This window comes from Ovis canadensis, chromosome 9 (genome assembly GCF_042477335.2).
Source record: "Ovis canadensis isolate MfBH-ARS-UI-01 breed Bighorn chromosome 9, ARS-UI_OviCan_v2, whole genome shotgun sequence".
In the NCBI taxonomy this organism is placed as follows: domain Eukaryota; kingdom Metazoa; phylum Chordata; class Mammalia; order Artiodactyla; family Bovidae; genus Ovis; species Ovis canadensis.
The window spans coordinates 88,499,717-88,516,249 of record NC_091253.1 but is presented as its reverse complement, the minus strand read 5'-3'; the positions used below and the strand labels follow the sequence as shown (position 1 = coordinate 88,516,249).

The 16,533-nt window shown below is 37.7% G+C and overlaps 1 protein-coding gene across 3 annotated transcripts in view; it reads right to left on the bottom strand.

The window, feature by feature from the left end:
• Positions 1-16,533, bottom strand: part of STK3 (serine/threonine kinase 3) — a 310,137-nt gene that overhangs the window by 213,444 nt on the left and 80,160 nt on the right. For all 3 annotated transcript variants that reach the window (XR_011259059.1, XR_011259060.1, XM_069600533.1), the window contains exons 5-6: positions 1,338-1,502; positions 659-826 (exon numbers count right to left, since the gene is read on the bottom strand). Coding sequence is in view for 1 of the 3 variants with exons in the window: in XM_069600533.1 (XP_069456634.1) it covers positions 659-826; positions 1,338-1,502 (333 nt within the window). In the remaining 2 variants the exon portion in view is untranslated. The remainder of the gene's footprint in view (positions 1-658; positions 827-1,337; positions 1,503-16,533) is intronic.

Genomic DNA, 16,533 nt, shown 5'->3' with positions numbered 1-16,533 from the left:
TCTATAATGAATTGAGACTCACACACTAATAAATTTAAAAACTGTTCATCACCTCTAAAGCAGTGGCAATTAGACTTGAATATGCAATCTATACATTTCAGACTCAACAATTTATCATGGAAAAGGAGTTCATACAAGCATAAAATAATATCCATAAAAGGAATTTCATTTTCTTGCTGAACACTAAAAATAAAAGCTTATTTCACTTACAGATACATAGCAATATTAGAAATCGGAATTCTTTTTTAATATTAGCTCAGCTAGAGAAACAAAAACACAAAAAGGTACAATATGCAGGGTAAGTAGAAGAGAATGGATTTCTTCCAAGCCTCCACTGTTACATTCAGAGTATGAGGAACTGAATAATGTAGTGGATTTACCAGCCCTTTCTTCTGTTTAAGTCATGGGGAAATTTAGCAGGTATACTTTGGGGGAGAAAAACAGCCACTGTAGAGAGAAATACAGGCTTCGCTTCTTTTCCTCCCAGTTAAGGATATGATGGTGGAAAGAAGTGAACAGTCACGAATCCCTGACAGATAATTTTGCTAATTTTTGCACAGACTCCAAATTCAAATGATCTTTTTACTCCATGTTTATTTACACTCACACTACAAAACTGCAGCACTTTTAACATTGACATTTTCCATCATTTTCTTACCCTCATCGGATGTATATCAGCATAAGGAGGTTTTCCTTCAGCCATTTCTATAGAAGTAATGCCAAGGGACCAGATGTCAGCCACACAGTTATAGCCTATTTCTTGAATGACCTCAGGAGCCATCCAAAATGGAGTTCCTATCACAGTATTGCGTTTTGCCATTGTATCCTGCAAGAATATTACATAGATATTGCAACTACAAAAACACCAAGGAAATGCATTTGCCAACATATTCCTTAAACTAAATATTTGGAACCCTCAAATACTACAGGTTATATCTGAAATTGACTATTTTCCTAAAATTTCAACCAGTAGTGACATGACATATTTAGGAATTTAGAATTCTGAAATAACCAAGAGTCCATAAGTAACTTAACTCCACTACCTTCATTAAAGATAGCACTATAACAATAAAACCTACAGAAATGAACAAATGCAGCTTTCCTTTCCAAATATTTAAGCATTTTGATGGCAATATATATTCTTTCATATTCATCCAATGTCTCTTAAACGGTAAATAAAAAAATAATTAAATAATACCTAAATAATGGCTTCTTCTCCTTGAAGCAATGAAGTTATGCATTTCTTTTCATAACCCTCAAAAGATATTACCAAGGTTTAGTCACACTCGAACCTGGACAATACAAACCAACAGTGCTTCCAAAAGTGTTACACTTACCGTTAACTGACCAGCAACTCCAAAATCCGCCAATTTTGCATGTCCTTCTGTATTGAGGAGAATATTTCCAGCTTTTATATCTCTGTGTATTTTTCTCATAAAGTGTAAGTATTCTAGTCCTTTCAAAGTAGATTTGAGAATGGTTGCAATTTCATCTTCTGTTAACTGCAAAGAAATATTTTAAAAACTCAACTGAAATGCTGAGACAACTAAACTCTTACAAGAGAGCATTGTTAACAAGCACTTCTTTCTAAAGATCATAAACTTTAAGGAGCAAGGCTAAAAGGAAAAGTACCGAGAACCTCTTCTCCTGAAGGAAAGCGTCATCATTCAATTTCTCCTTTCTTTAAAATTATCCATGTCATTCCTAAAGCACGTAACATATCCCGAGAAGCACCATGACCCTAAGAAATCACTCTTCCCTACGCCATCTAACTCTGAGGTGGCAATATGACAGCTGTCTGTCCTGAAAAAGTAAATCCAGAGACACCCTTCCCTGCGGTGCCTCCTCACTTTCCTGCTGAAAGTGGAAACCAACAGTGTCGCAGAAAGCAGAGGAAATGCGGAGGGGTGAGCTGCCAAGAGCCTCCTGCACGAAGCATGGACACCAATAACACTCCTCCTCCCACACCCGCGTCCTAGATTTCCAACTCTAATAATGAGAACTCAGAAATGAGAATGTCAGAGAAAGACCAGGAGAACGGAAACGTAAAAACAGGCCATCAGGGGAAGGAAAAAGGAGGAGCGAGGTGCAAACGTAAAGACTTTCCGTACTGATAGCACCAGAGTCAGTGCTATCTGTACCAGGCATTGTGCTAACAGTTCCATATGCCTTAGCTCATTTATCTTTATAACAACCCTACACAGCAGATTATCACCATTTGACAAAAGTAAAATACGGGTACTCAAACAAACATGTACACGAGTATTCACAGTAGCACTATTCACAATGGCTAAGACAACCCAAATGTCTATCACAGAGGAACAGATAAATTACGGTATACACAAACAATGGAATATTATTTGGTCATGAAAAGGAATAAAGTACAGACATGTGCTGCAATGTGGATGGACCTCAAAAACATTATGCTACGTGAAAGATGCCAGACACAACAGAAAGCACATACTGTATGATCCCACTTATGTGAAATATTAAGAATAGGCAAATCCACAGGAAAAGAAAGCAGACTGGTGACTGCCAGGGACAAGAGGGAGAAGCAGGATGGAGAGAAACTGCTTAAAGGATAGCAAGGTGATGAAATATTTTGGAACTACACAGGGGTAGTAATTATACAATATTGCAAATGCACTAATGACAAGGAATTTTCCGCTTTAAAATGGTAAATCTTATGTTATATGAATTTTCCTCAATTTAAAAAAACCTTTATTGTGTTAAAATTTCTAAGCAAATTGCCAGGTGGTTTATATTTGCATAAAATACGAACATATACTGTCATAAAGTACTGCACAGACCATGTAAAGCTTTGCAGACCATGGATAAGGAGTCTGGATTATTTGAAAATTCTAATACTTTTAGGAACTGATTCTCTACCTCAGACCAGATGGACTGACTTCATGGTCCACGGAGAGCAAGCACTATATTCTGAAGCTGCACAGTAGCTCCCCAGCATTTGAAACATAGCTAACCCAACTGAGATATGCTATAAATATAAAATATACCAGAGTTAAAAGCCTAGTACCAAGAAGGAAATGTAAGGTATCTCATTAATAACTTACATACTGCTTACTCAGTTAAATGACATTTATATACTAATTATATTATATTTAAAATGTGTTAATGTTATTAATATAATATAGAATTAGTATCAGTGAAAAAAATGTATGTCACTCAGGTCCAACTCTTTGTGACTCCATGGACTGTAACATGCCAGGCTCCTCTGTCCATGGAATTCTCCAGACAACAGTACTGGAGTGGGCAGCCAATCCCTTCTGCAGGCGATCTTCCCAACCCAGGGAACCTGCACCTCCTGCATTGCAGGCTGATTCTTTTCTGTCTGAGCCACCAGGGAGGCCCCGCCTATATTTAATACATTAAAATTAACCTCTCCTGCTACTTTTTCTTTTTGAATGTGGGTGCTAGAAAGCTTAGAACTACATACGCAGCCCACGCTATGTTTCTACTGAACAGTACTGCACTAAGAAAAGGGTCCAGAAGAGCAGAGATCTTTGCCTGGTTCACTGATGTATCCGCATCAGTGCATACACTGATGGAACCACACCTGGCATACAGTTAGCAATCAATAAATAATGAATGAATGGGTACAGACTTGTAGTTACTACAGGAGAAGAGAAATTCACATCTGATGGTCCGGTCTTTTAAAATTAGTGGTCTGCAGCCCTGGTGGATGAGTAAGAGGCAGGGGTGCTATAGAGGGCCACCACACCACTGCAGAGGTATGCAAAGTGGTGGTGCTGTCATTCGGGACTGGGTCCTCTCCCTTCTCCCGATTCCACACCCCTACTCTAAAGATTAAAGAGCTCGGGGTGTTACAAAAGCAGTAGCAGTCCAAAAAACTGCGTCATGCTTAGTCACTTCAATGCTGACCTTTTCAGTTACCTAGACTTCAATTTTTATCCTCCTAGCATTCCACTATTTCCAACCAATAATTCAACTAATCCTTCATTAACTTCTTGGCTTGTCGTCTCTGCTGCTATACGCTGTATTTCAGAGCCATACTAGAGAAAGTTCAAAGTTAAATGGGCCTACTATACTTAGGTCTCAGGATGAATCTGATTTCAGTGCTGTGAAGCACTGAACACTGTAAACCACTTGCCACTGGACAAATCCACAGGAAGACTGAAGGAAGACTTGCCAGAGATAGTAAGTTGATTCATGAACTGTCTGGTTTTGCTAAAAGACTTTCAAGGTTCATTCCAACTCTATGATTCTATAACATTACAAAAGATCTTCACCGTCTTTTCTTAAAAGATTAATTTGGGCATCCATTTTTATTTTTCACTAATTTGGGCATCTGTTCTTTCAACAAGTATCTATTGCACTGGCTCTCTTGTATAAGTCCTGCTAAAGGTACTGAGTATACAGGGGTGAAGAAGCTGACAGGACTAGTTTTTATGAAGTTTACAAGAATATCTAAGGCCACAGCCAGTATCTGGCCCTGAATCAATAAAGGTGGAGAGGACAGATCTGAAGCAAACGTGGTTTCTGAAGTCTCTTTCCCATTATGCTTTTCTCTCTTCAGTAATAAGTCCCTCCCTCTACTTTAGGGGTTCATTTCATATCTTCCCTCTAATCGAAAAAAAAAAAAAAAGATGTAATAGCCAATCATTCTAAAAGTACATGGATATGTCTTAAATTAAAATTATTTGTGTACCGTATTATTCTAACAATCCCTTTGAATATTAAGGCTCAAATGTGGTATCTGCACTTTAAGACTTTAACTTTAATTACAAAATGAAAGGTTTCTACCCCTCGAAAAAAATCATTTTAACAATTAACAAGTAAACATTTTCCAGAACACAGAGACATAATGTTGACTTAAATTTTTTTTATTAATTTACAGTTATAGAGTCTTTTATATGAGTTTCACACAAGCATGAATGCATGAATTAGCCTCAATATAAGCACAGAGTAGCAAGGCTTGTTTCAAAGATGAGATCCAAAGTATGTATTCAACAGAGAGTAAAGGCAGCTAAATTTCAGCCTTAAGTGCAAAAATTTCAGGTAAATCTTGACAAATTTAGAAGAATAAATGTTATCTGATCTCTTTTAAATATCAAGGGTAGCAAATGCACTTTGGAAAAGAATAATATCTATTTCAACATTTAAACCACACCATATATTTTGGGTCACTAATGGAGAATAGGAAAGTGAGGAGAGTAGGCCTTCCCAGATGTTAAGCCTTGATCTAAATGTTTATTTCACATCCTTTGGACACATACTCACTATTTAGAGGGAAGGGGTAAGGGAGTTCGTTGACAGTCATTTTCCTAAACAGAGTTTTGTTTTCAAACAATCTTTAAACGTAAATTTCACTTACATACAAATAAAATCAGTTACCAAAGGTGACTAGGTTTCTATTTGGCAACAGAAACACCAAACATTTTAACTAATATCTTTTTTATTTCTATAAATATGACTTTTCATCAGTTCAGATAAATTTCAAAATCATAAGTTTATATTGAAAATATATAGAAAGAAAAGAAAAAATGGAGAAGATACGCTTTTATACAGAAAGAAGTAAAGTAGGATTTAAGTTCTAAGATGAAAAACACTCAAACCACAGCTAACACTTCTTTTAGTAGTATCTGTCAAGAATCCTTTCCAGTGAAAAATTTTATCGAGAGTACTTCATTTGTGGATTTAATTAGGTTATCATCAATTCAATACAGATTTAATTTTATTTCTGTCACTACACAAATGGGGCAATGTCATCTCAAAATCATTTGAATCATATTTAGACTCTAGTTTAAAAAAAGAAAAAAGAAAAAGGAGGGCAGGAAAGAGATAATAAACCATGAATGAAACAGTCAGTAATCAGAGATGGAAATAAGACTTTATAGCTGAGCTAATACATTAAAAGACGGAAGTCTACATCTGGTTTCAATACTGGTATGAATTCATTGGCAAATTTAAAAAGAATCCCATTGTACAAAAACAAAAAGATGGTTTTGATAGGCTTTAAGTCCTCTGGTTACTTTTGTTTCTAGAGTCGTATGATTAGTATAATAATATGATACATTTAATATGTCACCATGTATATGGTTTTGATAAAAATGCACCCACCAACGTGTCTCAAGGGCATATGCACAAGCTGTTTTAAGATACTCGTAGTGCCTTAATGTTTTTACACTAGTAAAAACAAATTCAAGGGAGGTTTTGAAAATTCATACAAAATTAAGAATTTTATTTTTCTAAAAATAAAACAGACACTCTTAGCTAAATTCTATCTTTCTTATATAATTATCTGTGCATATAAAATAATATGTTGGGGCTTCTGGTTCAAGATGGCAGAGTAGAAAGACGGGCGCTCATCTCCTCTGGCAAGAACATCAAAATCACCACTAGCTGTTGAACAACCATCGACAGGAGGACACTGGAACCCACCAAGAAGAGAAACCCCATGTCCAAAGACAAAGAAGAGGCCAGTGAGACAGCAGGAGGGGTACAATCACAATGAAATCAAATCCCATACCTGCCAGGTGAGTGACCCACAAACTGGAGAACAATAATACCAAAGAAGTTCTCCCACTATTGTGAAGGTTCTGAACCCCACATCACTCTTCCCAGCCTGGGGATCCAACAAAGTGACTGGGAATCCCCAGGGAATCTGAACTTGAAGGCCAGCAGGATTTAATTATAGGACTTTCACAGGACTAGGGGGAAACAGAGACTCCAGTCTTGGAGGGCACAAACTCTTAGGCACATCAAGATGCAGAAGAAAGGAGCAGTGACCCCAGAGAACACTGAACCAAAACTACCTGCTGATGCTGAAGGGTCTCCTGTGGAGGCGTGGGTCGGCAGGGGCTCACCCCAGGGACAGGGACACTGGCAGCAGTAGTCCAGGAAGGTTTCCCTTGGCATAAGACCTCTTGGAGGTCTCCATTAACTCTACCATAGAGCCCAGAGACCCCAGGGCTGGGTCCCCTCAGGCCATACAACTACAAGGGAGGGAGCACAACCCCACCCATCAGCAGATATTTGGATTAAAGCTTTACTGAGCAAAGGCCCTGGCCACCAAAGCAATTCCCAGTTTTTCTCACCACCAGTCCCTCCCATCAGGAAGCTTACACAAGCCGCTTAGCCTCCTCCATCAGAAGGCAGACAGAAGAAGCAAGAAGAACCACAGTCCCACAGTGGCTAAAACAAAACCACATTACAGAAAGTTAATCAGCATGAAAAAGCAGAAAGTTATGTCCCAGATGAAGGGACAAGATAAAACCCCAGAAAAACAACTAAATGAAGTGGGGGTAAGCAACCTTCCAGAATAAGAACTCAGAATAATGATAGTGAAGATGATCCAGGATCTCAGAATGGAGAAGATGCAAGATGCAATGTTTACCAAAGACCTAGAAGAACTAAAGAACAAACAAACAGAGATGAATAATATACCAGAAGGAATCAGTAGCAGAATAACTGAGGCAGAAGAACAGATAAATGACCTGGAGGACAGAATGGTGGAAATCACTGCCACAGAACAGAATATAGAAAAAAGAATGAAAAGAAATGAAGAGAGCCTAAGAGACCTCTGGGACAACATTAAATGCACCAACAGCTGCATTATAGGGATCCCAAAAGGAGAATAGAAAAAGAACCTGAGAAAATATTTGAAGAGCTAATTATCCTAATTTCCCTGAAAATTTTCTGAAAATTTCCCTAATATGCAAAAGGAAATAGTCAACCAAGTCCAGGAAACACAGACAGTCCCAGGCAGGATAAACCCAAGGAGGAACACACTGAGACACACAGTAATCAAACTGACAAATATTAAAAACAAAGATAAAATACTAAAAGCAACATGGGAAAAATGACAAATAACATACAAGTGAACTCCCATCAGGCTATCAGCTGATTTCTCAACAGAAAATCTACATGCCAGAAGGGAATGCCATGATATATTTAAAGTGATGAAAGGAAAGAACCTACCAAGAATACTCTACCCAGCAAGACTCTCATTCAGATTTGGTGCAGAAATCAAAAGCTTTCCAGACAAGCAAAAGTCAGCTTTACAGCAAAAATCAGCTTTACAACAAATGCTAAAGGAACTTCTCTAGGCAGGAAACACAAAAGAAGGAAAAGACCTATAGAAAATAAACCCAAAACAATTAAAGAGACGGTAATAGGATCATACATATTGATAACTACCTTAAATGTAAATGGATTAAATGCACCAACCAAAAGACACAGACTGCCTCAGTAGATAATACTTGTGCATGTATGTACTTCCACTTACCACATCACTCTGCTTGACTCCCCAAATCGTATGTAATTATTTCATATTGTTAGGTTAATCATGTTCCCATTATGGCTTACAATTGTAATTATCTTTTATTTTTTTTGTCTGGCTATTGACTGTGAAAACTGGTAAACATCTTTTACTATTGTGATTATTTATCATGACTAAGCAACAGAAAAATAGCAGAATGTATATCACCAAAACTACCATTTTAAAAAGAGACCTGTAGTCACTTTTTAAACCCAGATGCATGTCAGAAGTAGCTTGGAATTTTTTGAAAAATAAAACAGTAAGAATAATGCTATATATAGTACTTACTATTAAGGAGACAAACCTTAACATAGACATAGTTCCCCTTTCATGTGCCACAGACAGATAACTATAGATACTGTATTATCAAATTTCAAGTTTTAACTTGCACCTTGAATTTTCATAAAGTTGTGAAAACTATCTGAGCAAAACTCACCAATGTAATCCCTACATAGTCTTTTAAGGCCTGCATCAAACCTAATCTCTTTCAAAAAAGGACCCTTTATTCCCAAGTGAGGATTTATCTGTCCAGTGATAACGACAACACCAACAACTTACACTTACTGAGTATTTACCATACCTGCCACATTACAGGTATCATTTCATTTAATATCCACACACAACAATAGATGGTAGGCACCAACAAAAATTTACTGAGAATCTGTTATTCTGCCCTTGCCTTCATGGTGCTCATAATTGAGAGGGAAAGGAAAGGAACAGGAACAAATAATTAAGATATCAAGCAATGCCAGGTACAATAAGATTAGGTACAGGAGCATTCCAGGACAGCAGTGTCTAAGGTGATTATAAGAACCAATACTGCATCAGAACTAGTACTCTTAAAGTAAAATCCAAACCACACACTTTAACCCTCAAGGCCTTGAACGATACAGTTCCTGTAGCCCTGACAATCTCACCACACCACTCTCCCTATTCAAGGCAGTCTTCACAGAGGAGGAGACTTTTGAGCTGCCTCTTGAAGAATGTACGAAGTTTGTCAGGAGACCAAAGAGGAAAACAAATATTAGGTATGTGTAAAAGAAACGGGCACAAAAATGAATGAAGTCTAGTACTGGTTCTTTGTGTTCGAATGCAGCAGGTATGGGAGAATAGTGCAAAATGGCAAAGGTAGGTTCGGGTTAACTCTGCTTTATGTGCCTACATATTTTTAAATGAAAAGATGGTACGATCATACCTGAACTTTTAAGAAGGAAACTGGACAGTAGCCTTCATCTAAAGGCTAGAAGCAGAAAAGCTACTGTGGAGAATGTAATAATAAAGTCATTTATAGTAGTAGCAGTAGATTTGCAGCACCAGCTAAGAGATAAATAAACTTGCTTAAAATTCCAATGGATTTTTTTAACTTCTTATTTCATGTTGGAGTATAGCCGATTAACAATGCTGTGACAGTTTCAGGTGGACAGCAAAGGGATTCAGTCCTACATATACATGTAACCATTTCTCCCCTCAAACTTACCTCCTATCCAGGCTGCCACATGACACTGATCCGACCCCCCTGTGCTATACAGTAGCTCCTTGATGGTTATCCATTTTAAATACAGCAGTGTGTACCTAGTCCATCCCAAACTCCCTAACTATCCCAATGCATTTTTTTAGTCAAAATTTCTAATTTTAAGATGAAGAGATGCCAAAGCATGCAGTTAAGCAGGAAGCCACTGAAAGCAAAATCCAAAATCCTTTCATAATTCAAACTGAAATTGCCCCTTCTCAAAAAAAAAAGAAAAGGAACTGTCACCTGAACATGCCCTCTAACCTAGTACTTTCATTTCTCAGAATGTAACCAATGGCCAGAACCAATGGTACAACAATCAGTTCAGTTCAGCCACTCAGTCCTGTCTGACTTCAATCCCATGGACTACAGCTAATACATACCTACAAAAGTTTCCTTCAGCTTTGATTACAATGTAAGTTGGAACTCATTTTATCCAAAGTACTGAAAAAAACGCATTCTGGTACATACACACAGACCTATATACTGATATGGGAATATCTCTGAGATACATCAAAAGTTGAAGAAAAAAAAATTTCATCCTGGCTGGCTCACCATGAAAAAAAAAAAAAGGAAAAAAGAAGTTAAAAAAAAAAAAAGCAAAGTATAGAACACCATACATGTAGTATGAATCTCTTGTTTAAGACAAAATATGATTAAAGATCTAAATGTAAGGCCAGAAACTATTAAACTCTTAGAGGAGAACTTAGGCAGAACACTCGATGACATAAAGCAAGATCCTCTATGACCCACCTTCTAGAGTAATGGAAATAAAAACAAAAATAAACAAGTGGGACCTAATTAAACTTAAAAAGCTTTTGCACAGCAAAGGAAACTACAAACAAGGTAAAAAGATAACCCTCAGAATGGGAGAAAGTGATAGCAAAGGAAGCAACTGATAAAGAATTCATTTCCAAAATATACAAGCAGCTTATACAACTCAATACCAGAAGAGCAATCAAAAAGTGGGAAAGGGACCTGAAGAGACATTTCTCCAAAGAAGACATACAGATGGCTAACAAGCACATGAAAAGATGCTCAACACTGCTCATTATTAGAGAAGTGCAAATCAAAACTACAATGCGATACCACCTCACACCAGTCAGAATGGCCATCATCAAAAAGTCTGCAAACAATAAATGCTGGAGACAGTGTGGAGAAGAGGGAACGTTCTTGCATTGCTGGTGGGAATGTAAACTGATATAGCCACTATGGAAGATGGTATGGAGACCCCTTAAATAGCTAGGAATAAAACCACCATATGACCCAGCAATCCCATTCCTAAGCATATACCCTGAGAAAACCCAAACTGAAAAAGACACATGGACCCAATGTTCACTGCAGCACTATTTACAAGAGCTAGAACATGGAAGCAACCTAGATGTCCACCAACAGATGAATGGATAAAGAAGCTGTGGTACATATACACAACAGAATACTACTCAGCCATAAAAAGGAATACATTTGAATCTGTTCTAACGAGGTGGACAAAACTAGAAGCCCATTACACAGTGAAATAAGTCAGAAGGAGAAATATAAATATCATATACTGACATATATATGGAATCTGAAGAGATGGCACTGATGAATTTATTTTCAGGGCAGCAGTGAAGAAACAGACACAGAGAACAGACCTATGGACATGGGAGGAGGAGAGGAGGGAGAAGAGGCGATGTATGGAGAGAGTAACAGAAATTTACAAGGCCATGTGTTAAACAGATAGTCAATGGGTATGACTCAGGGAACTCAAACAGGGGCTCTGCTACAGGCTGAAGGGTGGGGTGGGGAGGGAGATGGGAAGGAGGTCTGGGAGGGAGGGGATACGGGTGTACCTATGGCTGATTCTTAAAAAACCACAAAATTCTGTAAAGAAATTATCCTTCAATTAAAAAATTTTTTAAATGCATGCACTGGAAGAAGCCACAACAAACTGGTAACTGACATCTCCTCCAGGAAGTAAAACTGAGGGATGAGTGAGTAAATGCTAAATTCCTCTTCTGTACTATTTGGGATTTTTACAATGTGCTCCTATTACCTTTTTCCCCCTTTATTTATATTATTAAAATGGAAGGCATTTATACATTTTGGTTAAAGGTATAAAGAATTATACAATACAATTTTAAAAGAGCTTCATCTAAAACTGTTAAAATTAGATTTGCTACCTTAGGAGCTAAATTTCCATTTTTCTGAAAAAAACTAACTTACATTTCTCGGTTTCCTAAAATTAAATAATATTTTACTAGATAAGACACAATGATCTTTTAATGTTTCTCTAATACTACAAGATATCCACTATTTCAACAAATATAAAATTCTTAAATCAGTGATAAATCATCAAAAACTAAATACTATCTTTTTAAGTTTCTGCCTTAATAGTAACAAAATACAATTTACATTTGTATAGAACTTGGCAGGTTACAAAATGCTCTTATACTCATCATCTTTGTTCCTCACAAGAAAACACTGAGGTAGGTAAGGCAAGTAATATGATATTAGGTCCATTTTAGGATTAGGCATCTGAAGTTAAAAGGAGTTAGTTACACGGTGTATCCGGGGTCACAGAGCTAACATGTAACAAGCCAGGAACTGATGTCTGGTCTTCTGATGCTACATGCAAGGGTCCTTCCACTAAACCACATCTTTCCAAATAACCACTGTCACAGTGTGCTAAGGGGTCAGGCTTATGACAGGGAGGGAGAGCTCACGGCAGGTCTGGCTGTGACAGGCAGTCTGCCAGGAGAGGAACGTACAATATAAAAATAAAGTGCGTGAAAGTGGGCCTGACTTATGAAAGGGAAATAGAACTGGGAGAAATGCCAAGAAGTACAGCAACTAAGGTGAAGACTGGGCAGCTTACCAATTAGGGAAGCCAAGGAAATACCTTTGTAGGTTTAATTTACTTAGTTAAGGTAGAAGAGCAAGACTACTGGAGGGACTATATTGCAATGTGGAAAGATCATAAAGAAGTGTTTATAATTCAATCAAAAGATTTAGAAAAAATGTCATGGACTGTGATGCGTACGATGTATTTAATCAGAGTTAAGATGTGGCACGTGATTGGTATAAAAAACTCTCCGGGTCTGATCCTACAGTGCATGGTCATTTTAAGACTGTGGCCTGGAACTTTTAAGAAGCATGTGTGAAATAACTTAGAACTCAGTCTCACTCTATAGGAGACACCAAATAAGCAAGAATTACTTTCCACACAAAAGGATTCACTCTTCTAAGATTCTAGCATAGAACTGAACAGCAGTACCTGTTTAGGGAGAGAAAATCCTTGTCAGGAGAAGGGGCCAGGGACACCAGAACTAAAACCAGGGTCAGGTCACCATGGTCTAAATGAAACCATGGATCTGTAATCCTGAAAAGCAGACTTATATGAATTCTTAGAGCAAACACTTATTACTGACCCAGCAGAAGCAGGCTCCTTGAGATACATCATCCCAGCTGTCCCTTACTGTGACAAAGGGGAGAAAAGGTTGAGGACCCCATAGTTTTAACCCCCCTGAATTTCACCAGATACTTCCTGTAATACTTAACATTCATTTTGGAAGTTATTTTAGAAGGGTGTGTTTGTGTGTGTTTTATTCTTGGTACATTTAGTTTTGATTTTAGGTTTGAGAAATACATAGAAATCCCTGTTATTTTTGTCATTCTAACATTCATTCGCTGTTCTCCTGCTAACATACCCTCATTTCCCTTGAGGGAATCACTATTTCCCCATCTTCAGACCACACATTTCTAGCAGTCAATTCCATCCCTGCTCCGGGTCAGACTGCATCACACTCCAGTGGCCACAGAGAAAGGCACCTGACCCATTCAGAAGCAGTGAGGTACAAGACTGCTGGAAAGGTATAACCAAGCAGCCGTCTTGCCACTATGAGGCAAGAGTCTGAGAGTAGAATCAAAACAGAGGTATGAGAACAGAGATAAGTCTAAGTAATTCCTTTCACTCTGAATCAAGCCATGCATGAAACCAGCTCTGCAAAGATTTTTAGTTATGTGAGTAAATAAATTCCCTTCTTGGCTCAAGCCAGTTTGAAGTGAGTTTTCTATCATTTATAACCAAGAGCTGAAACCAACGTAGTAAATTTCAAGTAAATACCAAAAAAGTGGGGAGGTTCCTGGTAAAGAGGTCTGTACAAAGCACAAATCACTGATTAACTCTAGAACTGCTATAGGTTACTCCAGATATTTAACAGTATGAAGTCTCTGAAGCTGATTTCTATTTTCTGCCCCCAAACAAAAGGGCTACAATAACTGGAGGTGGGAAAAGTAGAACAAATAAGCCTTTTAAAAGGAACAGGAAGGCAAAGTCTCCTTTTTGCCTTCATTTTTCCGAGTACCACCTGCCCCAGGCAATAAATGTTTACTCCAAATTAAATTAACACTGCATTTAGATATCTCATTTTATAGAGCTCTTCGAATGTTTCAGCATTATTAGTTTTTACGACATACATGTTACATCTATACACAATGGTGACCAAAGCCTCTTGCTGAAAATCAATGGTTTAGAGAAACTTGAGGAGTTAAGTAGCAATTTCTAAAATACCAAAATTTCAAAAGTAATTCTTAAGCTTACATGTAAGGCTTTATCTGAACATCCATGAAGCTTCAGATTCCAACTGCTTTACAATCAAAATTTCTCCCCCTCTTACTCCTTCTTTCTTGAGGAAAATAATACATACATTTAATGGGGCTGTTAGGTATTCAACATGAGGAAAACACTGGAAAAAACAACAGAGCAACTCAGTAACTCCTTCCACCCCTCACCACTCTATCTCATCCCACCCAAAAAAGGGAGTGTTGAGGGTATAAAATAGCCAAGGTTTTAAACAATAAGAAAATTTATGAGATTCTTTCAGAAAAACACAAATCTGCTCAATACAAAGTATGTACATTAGAAAACATAACTAGAATATTTTAGCGATTATTATATACAAAAAAGCAGAGAGAGGTTTTCTTTCATGAAATCTGGATTGCAGATGTCTGGCAAAAAAAAAAAAAATTAATAATCTATCACAAAGTCCCACAACTAGTGATTCAAAATGAAAGCTTTCACTACTTACACCATATGTAAATATACATATATACTCGCTGCTTATAATCCCTTGATCTGAAGAGAAAGAGAACTGATACTCTACTGTGAAAATGGTCAGTGGGCAGACATTTAAAAATCCTTTCCCACATGAAAAGATTCCTGGAAAAGAGATCAGAAGACAACAGAAAAGCACTCAGTATATATGGAGTTGTAAAACCCGTATGAACTGGTATCTGTTACACAAAGAGGGAACGTGCAACAAAGTGATTAGGGAAGTCAAACATGAATTAGCCCAATAACACAGGCAAGCATAAACCCTGAAAAGAACTTTATGCAACAGAAAGCCACACATCTCAAAAAGATGTCTATTATTAATCATGAAACAATACCCAACTTTGAAGCTCCAAGTATCAAACCTTAAATCAGTAAGAAACTGGTATGCCTTCACTGAGGGGGAGAAAAAGTTTGACAGAGTACATAATGACCATCAAGGCAGAATATATATTTTTTAAATGCAAACATGTTATCAAAAAGTCTATTATGTACAAGGCATTAACTCTAAGGGCACTAAAATAAAATATTCCAGTATATTCTGAATAGCCACTGTCTGCTTCTATTAAACAAACTTTCACTGTACCTAAAAATGTAAGCTCTACCTCATGGAGCTTATGCACCTCTCTTGAAAATAATTCAAGGCACCAATGGTGAACGCTAAGATTCTGTACTTGGTTTCATAGTCTCCTGTACTATTCTACTCAAACACATCATCTGACTAATGTTCACAATGCAAAGACATTTCCATCCGTATCAGTGAGAAGGCAGGACAATGATGACAATATCGATCCAAATACATATAGGACTTTTTATGTACCAGGGACTGTTTCTGCTGCTGCTGCTGCTGCCAAGTCACTTCAGTCGTGTCCAACTCTGTGTGACCTCATAGACGGCAGCCCACCATCCCTGGGATTCTCCAGGCAAGAACACTGGAGTGGGTTGCCATTTCTGTCTCCAATGCATGAAAGTGAAAAGTGAAAGTGAAGTCGCTCAGTCGTGTCCGACTCTTCACGAACCCATGGACTGTAGCCTACCAGGCTCCTTCATCCATGGGATTTTCCAGGCAAGAGTACTGGAGTGGGGTGCCATTGCCTTCTCCAGGGACTGTTTCTAGCACTTTACAAATGTCTAATCTTCAAAACAACTCAACGAAGTAGGGTGGTATTCTTATCCCATTTAGCAAATGGAAAAAATGAGTCACAGAAAAGCTAAGAAACTTGCCTATGTTCATACAACCAGTATGTAGCAGAGCCACAATCCAAGACAGTCTGGCTCTACACTCTATGCTCTTCACTTTTACAGTTCGATTCCAGCAGTCGGCTATAACTTCAACCTTTTCTTTCCCTCTAATCTATTTTACCACTCTATGATTCAGTTGCTTGTCTGGAAAAATGGGGTTAACAACTGTTCTTACCTTACACAGTCGTTCAGTCCTTACACGAGGATTAAATGCAACAGTCTATATAATATGCCTGGCACATACCTGTATTATAGCAATGGTTCTCAAAATACCTATCAAATGTCTGTTGCTGGAGTTGAGAATCACTGTCATAACACTAACAGTAAGAATTTACCAAAAAGTAAACACCAAAAAGTGTGTCCTTCACACTTCTCAAGTGATGCCTA